The sequence below is a fragment of the Taeniopygia guttata genome, chromosome 3 (genome assembly GCF_048771995.1).
Source record: "Taeniopygia guttata chromosome 3, bTaeGut7.mat, whole genome shotgun sequence".
In the NCBI taxonomy this organism is placed as follows: domain Eukaryota; kingdom Metazoa; phylum Chordata; class Aves; order Passeriformes; family Estrildidae; genus Taeniopygia; species Taeniopygia guttata.
In genome coordinates, this window is record NC_133027.1 from 84126071 (window position 1) to 84140311 (window position 14241).

At 41.4% G+C, this 14241-nt stretch overlaps 2 protein-coding genes across 34 annotated transcripts in view; one reads left to right on the top strand and one right to left on the bottom strand.

The window, feature by feature from the left end:
* Window positions 1-7060, bottom strand: part of SDCCAG8 (SHH signaling and ciliogenesis regulator SDCCAG8) — a 104946-nt gene extending 97886 nt beyond the window's left edge. For 8 of the 11 annotated variants that reach the window (XM_072927267.1, XM_072927269.1, XM_032747605.3 and 5 more), the window contains exon 1: window positions 5363-5725. In XM_072927267.1, the coding sequence (XP_072783368.1) occupies window positions 5363-5429 (67 nt within the window). In that variant the 5' untranslated portion in view covers window positions 5430-5725. Of the gene's footprint in view, window positions 1-5362; window positions 5726-6651 lie in introns of those variants that run through there. The other 3 variants (XM_072927271.1, XM_072927270.1, XM_030269622.4) reach the window with 2 other exon arrangements.
* Window positions 5973-14241, top strand: part of CEP170 (centrosomal protein 170) — a 92942-nt gene continuing 84673 nt past the window's right edge. For all 23 annotated transcript variants that reach the window (XM_072927244.1, XM_072927243.1, XM_072927255.1 and 20 more), the window contains exon 1: window positions 5973-6174. The gene's annotated coding sequence lies outside the window, so the exon portion shown is untranslated. The remainder of the gene's footprint in view (window positions 6175-14241) is intronic.

The following is a 14241-nucleotide window of genomic DNA, read 5'->3' on the forward strand; positions in this document are numbered from 1 at the left end:
ACCAATGACTTCTAAATAGTGTGAAAAATAAATAACACACACTATTCTAGAAAAAAGACCCAACAAACACAACAGAAAACCTCTATCCACATAAATATAAATATTTTCAAGAACTGACTTACTGACAGATGATACAGTAAAGGTCTTATCTAATGTTCAATATATTTTTCCTTATATTCCTTTCTTAATTTTTTTATTTGATTCAGCTGACTTCACAGAAATCATAAGCATATTTTAAACAGTCAAAATTTAGTAAAACAAACCCAAATACCGTTGACTCAAAAAAGGGTTAAGGTCAAATATTTCACTTTTGGCATACATAGGCCTTTCATCCTTTCTTGAGCATTCCAGGATGCTATGAGGGCGGAAGAGCTAATTGAGAAATGGCAGAAGTATCTCAGTGATGCAATGGCTTAGATATTTAGCAAACTATGTTGCAACCATTTGTTGCCAAGGAGTGTTCAATGTCATTGAAGTTGTCATGTGGTGTGTCATCTAACAGCATTAAAGTTCCTTCATTTCCCCACTCCCTGTAGATGTCTGCCAGAGAACCCCAGAATACCAGTATTTGCTCCCTAGCCAAGGGACAAACAACACAACAAACCAAACCAAAACCAACCAAGCCCATATATATTGGTTTTCCCAGAACTTCTCTCTCTTTGTAGTACTACAGCTTCTGAACTCCAAGCTATTACTTCATCCACAAAGATAACCGAGATCTTCTTACACTCTGTCCTCTTTTTCTAAAAATATACAGGCCAGTAGCAGTGAAACACATTAAAACCATTGTCAATGGCACCCTGATGACAAGGTTTTTTTTTAACTACACTTTCCTGCCTCTGAAATATGTCACCACATTCTGGAAAGCATCATGAAGTATTTGCTTAAATTTCTTAACAGCTTGCCTATTTCCAAATTACTAATGTTGCTGTCCTAGGCAAAACGCCACTGGGAACCGGGATTAGGAGGTCTAATAATGTGGCTTTGCATTCACCAGATACATGAGAGCCAACACTCCAGTAAGAGTTGAACTGGATGCCTAAAAGGGAATAAATACATTACAGTACTCTGTATTTCCAAAGTAAGGAACACAGTTTTGGGCATTAGGATAAAAGACAATACACAAAGGAATGGAAAGGCTATGTTTTCTCTTTCTTACAATGTAAAAATTTTCTTTTTAAATATGAAAGAAATTTTAAAAAACATTGTGGATGCAAACTACAGGACAACAAAGCACATCTGCTTAAAGACAACATGATTAATTTTTAATGACTTCAGAAGCAATTAATTTTTAAGTCTTCCCATTTCAATCTGTTTCAGTTAAGCTACTTCTGTAATAGTACATTTTTGCGAAATATGGCCTCAATGAAAACATACTGCAAAACCTGCTCACACGCAGCACTATGATTTGCATATCAAAATCAATCAGCACCTGTCTGTTCGATGTCTTAACAAGACTCTACAAAATAAAATGCAAACACGTATTCCTGTTCTACGCTAAAACATCATTGAAGTGCTATTTCCTACTGGAACAGCTGACAATATAATTTAATTTGGACTGACGTGGATTGAAACTTCAAAAACAAACTTTACTATTAAGCCCTTTGGTTTTCAGTGTTTAAAGGATCTGAGATAATTATGAAAAATGACAAGCTAGCACCCAAATTTTATGGATCAAACTCAATAAATTAAAAAAAAAATCAGTGTAAGAACAATTTGCCACTGAAGTCAAAACAGGAAAAAAACCCAAAAGACACTGAACTTGTTCAGCATTGCCCAAACAAGAGATGTTTTCTCAGGCACTGCACAGAACTCTTTTTAAAGAGTACTCCTTTAAATGAAAGCACCAAAGCTACCACATTCATGGACTTGGAAATGCCATAGAAAATACTCTGGGAGCAAAAGAATCAATCATCCAAAACAACAGAATTGCCTGAAAGACATGGAAAATAACTCCAGCCGCTAGAATCATTAAGCAGCATACACTGAAGAAAACACATGGCAATTCTATGAAAAAGTTGTCATAAGTCTGTCACCCAAACCTAACAGTCCAGTTCTAATAATGTCTAAAAGAACATGAAATTACTGGCTATAAATCCAACACACAGCATCACTTGCTGATATCCCATGGTTCCCAATCAGCAAACAGCCTTAGAAAATTAGAGAAGGAATCACACTGATTCTTTAGGTCTTAAAAAAACCCAAAGCAAACCACTGTAAAATTTTTGTGAAACAGTAACTGACAAAACAGATAGACACGCTAGTGAAAGCAGAAAGATCATAGCCATTTAAAAAAAATTTCATGTCCAAAATGAGATCAACATTTTCTTCCATTGACAGCTAAAAATCTAAAATATTATATCATATATCTTTCAGTCAAATAACTGCTGAAAAAATACTGAAACTGAGAATTTGGTTATAGGGGTTTTTGTGTTTAGAACATCTTGGAACTTACTTTACTTCCCATTCTGACATCCAGCTTTTCATTCCATTCTTTATTGGCTGCCAAACACAGGTATCCTACCATGGAAGAAGCACATTATATGGGAGTTTTGAGACTAAAAACATCCTGTCTATCACTACCTGTACTGCTAGGATTTTACATGCAGCAATGAGCAAGACCAGGCTGTTCATCAGTCAGGCCTCAAAAGATCCCAAGATGTGTGAAATGCTCAGCTGTTCCAAAGTAACAAATCCTTCTGATTTGGTTTCTTGGTTTCTTTTTATATGAGAAATAGGTAGTTTTCAGCATAACTTTTACCAAGCTATCATCTAACAGCTAACTTGTAGTGATAGTAACTGGGCCACATACTTCTACTAAGATGGCTTTGACTTCCCATCTCTCCTGTTTTATTTCTGGAATCACATAGAACAGCCACAAAATGAAACTTTATTTCAAAAAGTCTTATCTTGTCATCTGTCTCTCTTACGGTTGGCATCTCCATTCTCTGAAATTATGTAGGACACTGCACTCAGCAATGCAGTGGAATACAGAATGTAATTTTCACAATAACCTAAGACAGACTTGAGGTAGACAAGTGTATCAGGCTCAGTACCTAAAAAGGATTGCTTGCCCCGCCTTTGTTCCTGCACTTATAATGGCTCAGGTCCAACAGTGAGCGAGCGCTCTTCACTCAAGAGGCAGAAAACTCAAAATAAAAGTATAAATTCATAGTTCTCTGTTCAAGAAGCCAGAAATATGCTAGAAAAAAAAGAACTGGACTCTTAACAGCCTTCTCAATTTACTGCTGTTAGGAGAAAAGGGGAAAGTCACAGGAAGGCATCACACTCTTTTTTTTTGGCAGTGGTATAGTAGAAGGGCCATTGGAAATTCACACTATACCTGTCAATTTTCAGTTATTAATATGAATACAGCAGCACACCACTTATTCTCATTTACAAAATACTTCTAGTCCCTTGAGAAGACTTTTTATTAGAAATATAATCTCCTAGTTTTTAAGGTTCATTTGAAATGGTCTCAATTATATGAAAGTTTACACAGTAACCTAATAACCCGAACTGTACAAATACCACCCTCTTAACTTAGAACTACACATAGCATTAAAGACTTTCATTATACAAGGTCACAAAAAGCTACATTATAGAACCTTTGTTATTTATCAAAGCCTCTCTGTTAAGCTCTAAGACCAGGTAGGTCTTAATCAGGTTTTTTCTGCCCTCTGGCAACCAGACTCAGTTTACTGAACACTCAGGCTCCCTGTCTTCTGAGGGATTTCCCTTTGCAACGAAGGACACTGCCCTGAAACTATCAGATGCTCTTTGAGAACTTAAGCACCCTTCCATCAAACTGAGTAAGGCAGTAAAGTGATTCTTCTGGAGTCCGGCATGGATGGTGAAAAGCTGTTGCCATAAGCTCAGCCTTCATCCAGATAATGTCAAGCATTACAGGCAGGTTAAGAATGCTTTATTTCAAAAGCATCAAATAATGCCCAAAGCATGTAATGTAAAATTGCAGAATCTGGATGACAGGGTCATCCCAATGGGGAGAAAAATCTCAAGTTGTATAACTATATAAGAGAAATAGGTAAAGCATTAGATTTGACAGCTTTGAGAGTAACGATGACTGTCCTACAGCAAATTCCTAACACTGGTAGTAATGATGTGGAAAATGCTGTACAACTTAAAGGAGTTAAATTTATTTCACTGAGAAATAAAGAGGTTCTTTGAGAAACACCACAGAACTTAGGTTATATCACCCTGTACTGGGGCCATTTGTGCATCACCATATTGATTTCTACATGAGAGGCACCCCGAGATGTATGAGATCAAAACTACCTTGGCATCATATGGAAAGAAAATTCTTGTTTCCCAGAATGTAAAGGGGAAAGGCTCACCAGAAATTCAGGTTATGAAATTATTTAACAAATATAATGGATCCAGTGTAAGGGGATACAGTCAGAAAAAGACAAAATGAAAATAAGTTGTATGAAGAGAATACATGCATCCAATGTATCCATTAGATATGGTCAGCTCTAACAGGCTCACACAGCCAAACAGCAATGATATTAGTCATCCTAACTGTTCTGCAATAACTGTTAACTGCAAGTGTCAAGTAGCATTACCATGCCCATTTCATCTACAGAAAAAGTAGATAGAAATTATTCCTTAAAGTTCTATCTTGTGGAACAAAAGAGATCTATCACTAATATAAGGAACTGATGCTCCTTTGAGAAGGAAGTAAAAAAAGATTTGCTGAGAATCAAGTAGCTATTTGAAAATGTTTCCATTGTTTTATCCTTGTTTCTTTCTTCTTTTTGGCAATGTTGTTTTTTATGGCACAGGAAACATCCCAACGTGCCATGTTGGGGTACTGTGCTCAGAAGACAACTTTTCGCACCAGTAGGTTCACATACCCATAAACTATCCATTGGCTTTCTTCATTATTTGGACATTTACCTTTGCCCAGTCAGTGACAGTGTGAAGGCTGGTAAGGCCAGGTGTCACGGCTGACAGATTCAGGTGCTCTCTGTCAGGCTATACATCACACTTCTTGGACAAAGTGGCAGGTATGAAAACACTCAATGACATGGGAAACAACCACTCTCATTAGAGTCCATATGTACACTCATCTTTACCACGACTAGAATCCGATGCTTCAAGGATGGCCAAAGCGCTCACACGAACCAAACCGCACGCGAAGCAGCAGCGGTCCTGCCGGAGCAGCGTTACGGTGACACCAGCGCGTGTCACAGCGCCTGCGATCGGGGGTGGGGACAACCAGCCCAACTTCCCGCTGCGCGCTCGTCCCAGCCCGGCCCGGGCGCCCCTCGGGGCGGGAGCAGCCCCGGTCCCGGGCGGCGGCTGGGGCAGCCCGCCCTCACCCCGCGCCCGTGCCGCTCACCTCGGAGGCGCCTCTGGTATCTCTCCAGGGACTCTTCCAGGGCGCGCTCCCCGCGGGGCGTCCGCATCAGGACGCCGCTGGCTGCCGGGCAGCCGGCACCGGGGGCTCCCCGCGGCGAGGCTGGGGGACAGTAGTTCCGCCCGTTCTACCTTCCCGCGTTGGGCTCTCGGAGGAGCCACCTGCGGGGGTCCCTCTGGCTCCTGGTGGCCGACCGCTGCCGTCGGCCGCCGCAGCTGAGACTAGCAACGCCAGGAATCCGTCGCGCTTCCCGATGGCGGGAATGCCGCCGCCAGGACTACAAGTCCCGGCATGCACCGCGCCGCCGACGGCAAAGCTCCCGCCCACCGCCCACCCCCGGCAACCGGGAAAGGGTGGTCGCCGCAACCCGTCTCCCCTTTGTTGTGGATCGCGGCCGCAGTCGCGCCTGCGCACAGCACAGCCCGTCCGCCTACGCCCTCGGGCCTGCAGTGAGCTCAGCGCCGGTGCCGCCACGGCCGGAGCGGATCGGGGCGGGAAGGGCCGTTTACCTCCCGCCATCGCCCGCGCGGGGAGCGCCCGCAGCTCGGGGAACGCTATTGTCTGCGGGCCGCGCAGGCGCAGCGCGGCCCCGCCGGCCGCTCGGCCCCGGCGCGTGCGCAGTGCGGCGCGGTGCCGCGGTGCCGTTAGCCGCCGCTATGTGCAGGGAATAACGCCGGGGCCGTTGCCAGAGGGACACCGAGCGCTCCGCCCTCGCTCCGCATCCCGCGGGATGCCGGCTCGCTGAGCACCCGCTAGCGACGGCCCCTCCCCGGCGCGCGAGCCTCCTCGGAGGGGTGAGTGAGGATGATGCTGCCGCCGCCGCTCTGCGGGGCGGGCGGGAGCCGTGGCGGGGAGAGGGGCCGCGGTCCGCCCGGTGCCTATTGTGTCTGGAGGTACCCGCCCGCCGGGACTCGGGCGGGCTGCGGCCGGCGGAGGGGGAGGCAGCACGGTCTGGGCACAGCTCGCTCCCCCTCCTCCGTCCCCGCCCGGCCCGTAGGTTACTCCGCGCCCCCGCCTCCCTTTCCCCTCGTCAGCGCGGGGGGATCGCGGGTGGCGGGGGGCATCGCCTCGGGCGGGACGCGGACGGCATCCCACGTCTGGCATTTGGTACTGCTGGATCCCGCTGCCCGCGTCTCCCTGCCCCTTTCCGCCCGCGGGGCGCCCTGGCACACCCACCCAGCCCCGGGGCTGCGAAGCCCCCCCTCCCGCGGGTGGATTTCCGCGATTCCAGCGGAGACGTTTCCAGAGGTTTAATTTTTCTGGGGGGTGACCTTCTTTCGCTCCCCGCCCCGGGGCTGAAGGCAGCGTGTTTCTCCGGATTTAAAAATCAGTGACGTCCTTCGTCTGGGATGCGGCGTTTCCCTTCGTCTCCTTAAAATAATGTCTTCTGTGAAAGGATGATGGAGAAAATCTGCGGGTTTCACCTTTTCGCATATTGCGTATTTCCACCCTACGAGTCAGGTCCCCTGCTTCCGAAAATATCCTCCCGAAGGCGTGAGCTTTTCCTTTTTCGAGGCGCTTCCCGGGAAAAGCATGAAATCGAGGTTTTTGTCCCCAGTGGCGAGGAGCAGCCCGGGCCCACTTTGTGTGCCCGCCGTGGGGACGAACGGGTTACTGCGCTAACAAAAACCCGATGGCGATTTTCGAGCAGAAAGCGGCGTCGCAGCGGAGGAAGCGGGCGGGAGGGGCGGGGACGCTCCGCGGGCAGCGGGGCCGGGCGTGCCGGGAGCCGGGCGGGCACGGCGGGCGCCTTCTGAGCGCTTTTTCAGCATAAGCCGGCAATTAGCCCATCAATGCTCGCGACTTGGTGGGAAAAAAAAAGAGACGTAGATGGTATGCTGATGAGTTGTGTGTACATAAGGATTGCATTATTGTGACAAGGGATTAGATAGCATCCACTGATCTGCACTTGAAGGAAATTATTTTCTTCCCTGTGAAAGCAAAGGTACTCATAAAATATTTAAGTACTTTGAAAGAATAAAGCCTGTTCTAGCACTGTGATGATCATCTTTTCTCCTTTGGAATGCCATTCAAGGCTTTGTGACAGCATTCTTGGCCCTGGGCTTGTGTCTGCAAAATGATATGTGGGATGGGACAGTTTTTGTAAACTGAACAGAGACATGATTACATATGCTGTGATTTCCTATGATTAATTTCCTCTGGGAATTACTTTATGTCCAGATGCTGAGAAGTCTGTCTTGCTAAACTCTACTGATATGGAAGCTCCTCAACTTTAAATTTAACAGGCAAAAACTTAAACAGAAACACTGCAAAGAATCTCCCTTCACTCTTAGATTATCACTTTTTTAAACACTTTTCCACCTTCATGTAAATGTTCTGTTTTTGTTGGCTTTTTTTTTCCTTTGTCTGATGGAGGTTAGGAAGGCTGGCTGAATAGAGAGAGTAGTGCAGCTGGGGATACAAAGAATTTTGTCAAAATCTCAAGAATCTTGGAGTTATTTGAAATGGATCGGATTAAAATGCTTTCTTTGATTCTTTTGAAGACAAACCATCTGACTTATAAGTTGTTACCAAACTTTGGCATGACAGTGCATTGTTTGGGGAGTGGTTTTGACATATGACTATTTCCCATATCTAATCTAACTTTTGAAAAAAAACCAAAGGGTTATTTCTATATTGAGTTTCATCTGCTGTAATGGACTTGACAAGCAAAATTTCTTAAAAATTCTGTTGATAACATACAAGCCAGAAAAGCTCCAGATTATGAAAATGAACTGGAAAAGTCTATGTTCAGTTGTAGTTGTTCCTCAAATGCCTGGAATGAAACCCAAGGCATGAGTAGTTGCAGAAATTGATTTTGCAGTACTATTTCCAGTTCTTGGCATTGCAGGGAGAAGGTATTTAATGTATATTGATACCATAGTATCTCCTTGATTCTCTGAACAGGACAGTTTCCATGTTAGCACTGCTTTTCTTAGCTTTGCAGGAAGAATGGAACTGAGATACAACAAATTGTTTTTATTTTAGCTAGAAAGCAAAGAAAAGCTGTGGAATTCTGGTTTTCCTTTAGAAAATTCTAAAGGCATCAGATAGGAGGTTTCCTACAAATAAATTCTCTCAATTTCTAGCACTTGTGAGATTGTAAAAGGACCCAATGGCACTTCCCCCTCTTTGAAGAAATGCATACTGTAGTAAAAATTGACTGTGTTGTGACCAAGAGACTGCAATTTGAGAAAAGGAAGTTGTTTGTGACTGAGGGATGGAGCTTCAAATCTGCTAGCTGGGAACTGGGGTTAGATGTGTGTATCTCCTCTAAGGTGCATGTCTTCACTGCACTTACTGAGCCTGTGGGGGCCTTTCATTGTCTGTTAGGTTTGTAATGCTTTCCTTCCATTCTAGTATTGATCGCTGCGTGCATCCATGCATTTTAGAGGCACTGGTCTACTGAGAGCAGCTTCCTTTAGTGCTCAGTGCTAATGTTTTTCTGGATCACAGTCTGGCTAAGGTATTGAATGGGGCAGGTGTCGTGGAGAAAAGTGGTATGTGATTAGGTGACTTAAACTGTAACAGAATGCATGCAAATAAGGATGGGAAGAAAATTGTTTAAACAACTTCATGCATGTCTGTTGTACATTTATACATTCATAAACTATTAAAAAATACTAAAATAAATTGCAAATGCCTACTTCTGTCTTGTAGTTTAGTTTCTCTGACTCTACCACCAAATAGCTGGGAGGCTGTTTTTATTCTACAAATGCATTTGTGGGTAGAGTGATCTTTTTAGTTAAAATTGTGTTTGACCTTCAAAAAACCCTTATATCTTTAATTAGTATATATAAGTTTTTATAATATGTCAAAACCAGCTTTTTCTAGAGGTTTCAAATAAAAGCCACAATTATACTTCAGTAGGTTGCTGACATAATTAGGTTTCAGGTAGGGAGACCTGTGTTTAGGAGTGTACTCAGTGCTACATCAATGAAATTGAAGAGTCCTGCCAGCATTTCGATTGTGCAGGAGAAGTAAGGGAGTGGAGTGGATATTGAGGAGGCTGACTAGTTGTTCTTCTATCTTAATGGGTCTGCATGGAGATTCCCAGTTACCCCCTTCTCTTTGGGTTTGGTACACCATGGCTGCACCACTTTGTTGCAGTGATTCTGGTAGTTTACAAAGTTCATGAGAAGTTAATTCACTCCATTAACCCAGGAGAACACTATTTCTTTTCTTTTTGTTTTGAGGTTTTTTTTTTTGCCCTTCCTCCCTTGGATTAGCAAATTGAATTATCTTATTGTGTGGCCCGATGAGTGCCAGAGCAAGTACACAGAATGGGGTCAGCAGTGTTAAGCCAGGAAGAGGGGAATACTCATTTTTCCAGTAGCACTGGATACAAAGATACATTTTATCTACTTTACTGTCGTATATGGCTGTCCCCCGCACCACTGCAGGCTACTGCGGTCAGGCAGGAGGTGGGTTATGTCTTAATCCAAGAAAACAAAAAATTAAGATAATGGGTTTCTTCTGTTAGTCTTTATTTGAGGTCCTTGATATGTAAAATGTCCACAACCACAGACTAAACATTCAGAAACTATTGCTGGAGGAAAGAAAGTTTCTCTGGAAAGTAAATGTTAGGGAGGATGAGTAGTTCTGTTAAGCATTGTGGCCTTTGTACTAGGATAAGCAGGATTTTTGTTCCAGGCTAATGTTGGTATCTTCTCCTTTATGGGATTTAAGCATGTAAATTTTCAAGTATTTTCATAGTTTTGTCTCTCCTATTTGCTAGTTTTGAAGTAAGGAAACACTTTTTTTTCACAGAAGCGGGTTTTGTGAATCGTAGGAAGGTGCTAGTAGGTAGGGTTTTAGAGAAAGGGTGGGTTTTAAAATTCAAAACAAAGATTAAAACATCATTTTTCTTTTTATTCCTTGAATAGAATATGATACATTTTTCATGTGAGCCCAGCAAAGCCCATCTTTGTTTCTCCTTCTCTTATTCTCCTCTGAGAAACTGTGACTGAAAAAATAGGCTTTTCCTTAGCTAGGTGCTGTTCAGAGCTTTGGCATCATCCACTTGTGGGTCTGTTGGGCAGATTCAGATCCAGCAACTGCAGCCTCTTACTGTCATGCTCCTTTGGTTGCTTTTGCTGCTTTTATTGCAAGATTTGGTGTTCTTGTAATAGGGTCTTATGTCTACATTCTTTTGAACTAGAATGTTTTATATTGTGATCTAGTCGGTGAAACTTAAAAAGGTATTGTCCTTGACAAATAGCTGAGTCTTCTGAAGTCTGTGTGGTGCATTTTCCAGGTCTCATTTTGTACTTCATTCCAAATAAAATTCTGGTTCTGCTCATTTTGTTTCTTTCCAGGAAGAGCTGCAATTATTGAGCTTTTCAGAGACATAATAACAGAAGTGGTGCCACTCCCTGGCATTTCCAAGATGTTTCTTTGTGCGTGGGGTATTTAGTTAGTCTTCAGCTGTGGTGTAGGAAAAACTTGTAATCAATCCATTAGCAACTCATTATGGTCTGAAAGTAGTAATACACTCAGTGCATTTAATCAGATGTACTTGCAACTTTTCCCTCAAAATTACAAGCCCAAATAATTTTGTTGATGATCTTTCTATTCATTTGCAAATATTTGCCCATCTAAATATGCATTCTATTCTGTGTTCAAAACCAAAGCCTTTGCAATTTTGTCTTATTTGTCTTCTCGAAGTGGATTGCACTTCAGAATTAGGAAGAAAAATGCAGGAAGTTAGAGCATTGTGATACCTTTTCATTTTTCTCATGAACATACTTCAGGCTTGCATTAATCCTACCTTCTCTCCTCTCTACGCAGTGACCTAGGTGATTATTTAGTCCTATGGAACTGGATTATCACAGGAATCTTGATGTCAGGAATTATTCTACTTAACATCATCATTTAATTTACCAAACCAAAAACACTTAACGTTTTATTGTAGTTTTGTTTCTTTTTTTTTTCCTTTGGAACCTTCATATGAATGGCTGCCTTTGTTCTGACTTATACCCATTTTCTTTTATCCAATAATAGGTATAACCTGGTGCCAAGCGAGAATTGAAAAGGCTGCAAGCAATATTTCTTGCATTCTGCTGAGGCTCTGCTAACCTCCCATCTATTTTCTGCTTCCAACTTTTGAGTCAGTTATAGTTTCTGTTCAGGATTGTTCCTTCCACTTGGTCTTCAATTCCACAACTGAGTCTTGAAAAGGCAATTCAGTAAAAATGACCTAATTTTTTATTCATGTTCAGCAATATATCAGCTTAATTAAATAACTAAAATCTTAGTTTTCTACTTTTTTTTTATGGCAAAAAAAAAATGTCCCCGTTTTGTGAGATTAATGATGATTACTCTTCTGGTCATTCATCTCCTCTTTCTTTAAGTGGTCATGTTTTCTTTTTATTGTACTTGATTTCCAGAGGGGATAGTCAGGTAAAATGAGGGTGAAACCCTTCTTGTGACACTGGCTATTATAAATATTTTTTTTAATTTTAAGGAGAAATTAGTCAGGAAGCCTGTAAGGAGCCACTGGGAACCCAGAACTTGTTGTTTAGCTCTTGCATTAGCAAAGAGTTTGAAGAATGATAGCAACTTGTTCACATAAGAATTATGGAACCTGTATATATTCTTTTCATGTTACAGCTAATATTTGTCTTGGTGATCATTTTGTGTTTGTTTTACTTTTACAGTTCTTGTTGATAAACATAATAAAAGGTCTTTTTCAAAACCTATTTTTCTTCTAAGTGTTACTCACTCATCATGCTCTCATAGTCATTTAAACATCATGCTGATTATTTTATTGGGCCAGATTGGTGATAATTGGGTAGAGCCTTTATTTTGAAGTCATTGTAGACTTGAATCTTGAACAGCCTTAGTGAAATTAATTAGCTCTAAGTATGCCATAATTCCTGCCTGTTTGTTTAGATAAGTGGTTTTAGTTTCAACTCTTAGCATTTTGATGACAAATTCCATAGCATATTTTTAACGAATCAAATCTTAATTAATCAGCTTTTAAATTCACCTTGTGATCTCTTTTAGACAAGCTCCAGTCCTAATATATTGCAAGGAATCCCATGCCTAACTATTTGTGGCTGAGTTCTCTTCTGAGAGGTGCAATTGCATGCCTGCTATCAGTCCCACAGATACATATTATGTAGCATATCAGAAAGAGGCATGAACTCATCAAGGTCTGAAATGAAGATTGGAAGCATATGAAGGTTTTTAATCTTAAAACAGATTCCTGATAGAGAGAATTGTCTCCTGTTGTTTTATGGGGAGCTGCAATGAGGCTTTTGATGAACATACTTTTTTTCTCTTCTTCTTCTGTAGATAGTACTGTTTTTTTTTTTAATTCTTCTGTAGATAGTACTGTGTGGCTTTGTTCTCTTCAGTTTTTGTCCTAGCTGGGGAACAGTAAGAAAGATAATGTTGCTGGCACAGAACTGGAATTAGTGAAAAGGAATGCTTGGTTATAGTCAGTAAGAGTATTATGAAAAAGAATAAGTATTTGAAAGAAGAACACTACCCAAAACCGAAACAAAAATAGAAAAAAAAAACACCAAGAATAAGCAATGGAAAATTACATTCACACAAAAAAAGTCACGTTGAACTTAAGATTGGACATAAATTGAGTCAATCACTTGAAGGCCCAGTTGTGTCACAAACTTTTTAAAATTCTGTTTTAAGTTTGACAGTAACAATATTTGAAATAAGGTAGCCATTGCAGAAAATGTATCATTGTATCTGTAATCATAGTTTGCCACTTTGTGCTGAATCTTTATACCCTGTTTGTTTTGTTGGCTCTTTTACTCATTCCAAATTTCATTTTTGGCTTCCTTGAGCACGGGTAAGTTTCTGTTTGCCCCAGGTCTTAGTGCAGTCAGTGGATCTTCAGGTGCTGCAGATTACATCTCTGTATGGCAGGATCTGTTATTACACAGCAATACAAAGCCCAATATAATTCTTATCTATAATAGTATGCAATAATATATGCAATTGCATTATATTGTTTAGCTTACTGTAGGAAGTTTATTACTTCCAATATTTTCTTATATATTTTCTTCCAATCTTTTCTTAACCATTTTTTTTCCATTTCCTGGAAATAAATACTACTTTCTCTAGTATTTGAAGCTTCTAAATAACACATAATTGTCTTGCACACTGGATGTGTAATTTTCCTACCATCCCTTAAACAAACACATTTTGCTTTTCTTCATTTTTGTGGCCTGATTGCATTTTCTTTAGCACACTTTATTGGCAACTTCAGCTGTCAAAGTTAAATGTGTTAGGTGTTGCCTTGTTGAAGCTGCAAATAGCAACAGCCACCTTCCCCCTTAGAGCAGACTTACACTCCAGAGTCTGGTTTGTATTGAACTTTGGAGGATTGTCATTGTACAGGGCTTGTTTCAAAGTGCTGCCTGGTTACACGCTTTGAGGAGGTCACTGTAGCAGAACAAGGAACTAAGGCAACCTTTCAATCACCATTCAATACCTGCATGTAGTTGAAATGTTTTAAAAGTTTGGGTTTTTTTGGTTTTTGTTTTTAATTCATCAGGGCTTGAGTTCTAGTTTTTTAAGAAGTGAGAATTTTTTTGACAGAGTTTCTGATGTTGCTTTTGGTCTTAAATTTTACTTACCTCATTCATGTATCCCCCACAATAACCATTTTCAGTTGATTTGGCTAATATGGCTGGGTATTTACTTAAATGTCTAACAAGATGAATTCCTTTGGATATTTTCTGGACAGACTATAGCCTATAGTAAAGTCTTTTGAAATGTGGCAATAAAAATAAAGGCTGAACCATCAAGGTGTAAGAATGACCTAGGAAGTCATGAGTTATTCGTTGTCCAGTTGAGGCAAATGGAACCCTTTAATTTCTCTAAAAAGTATG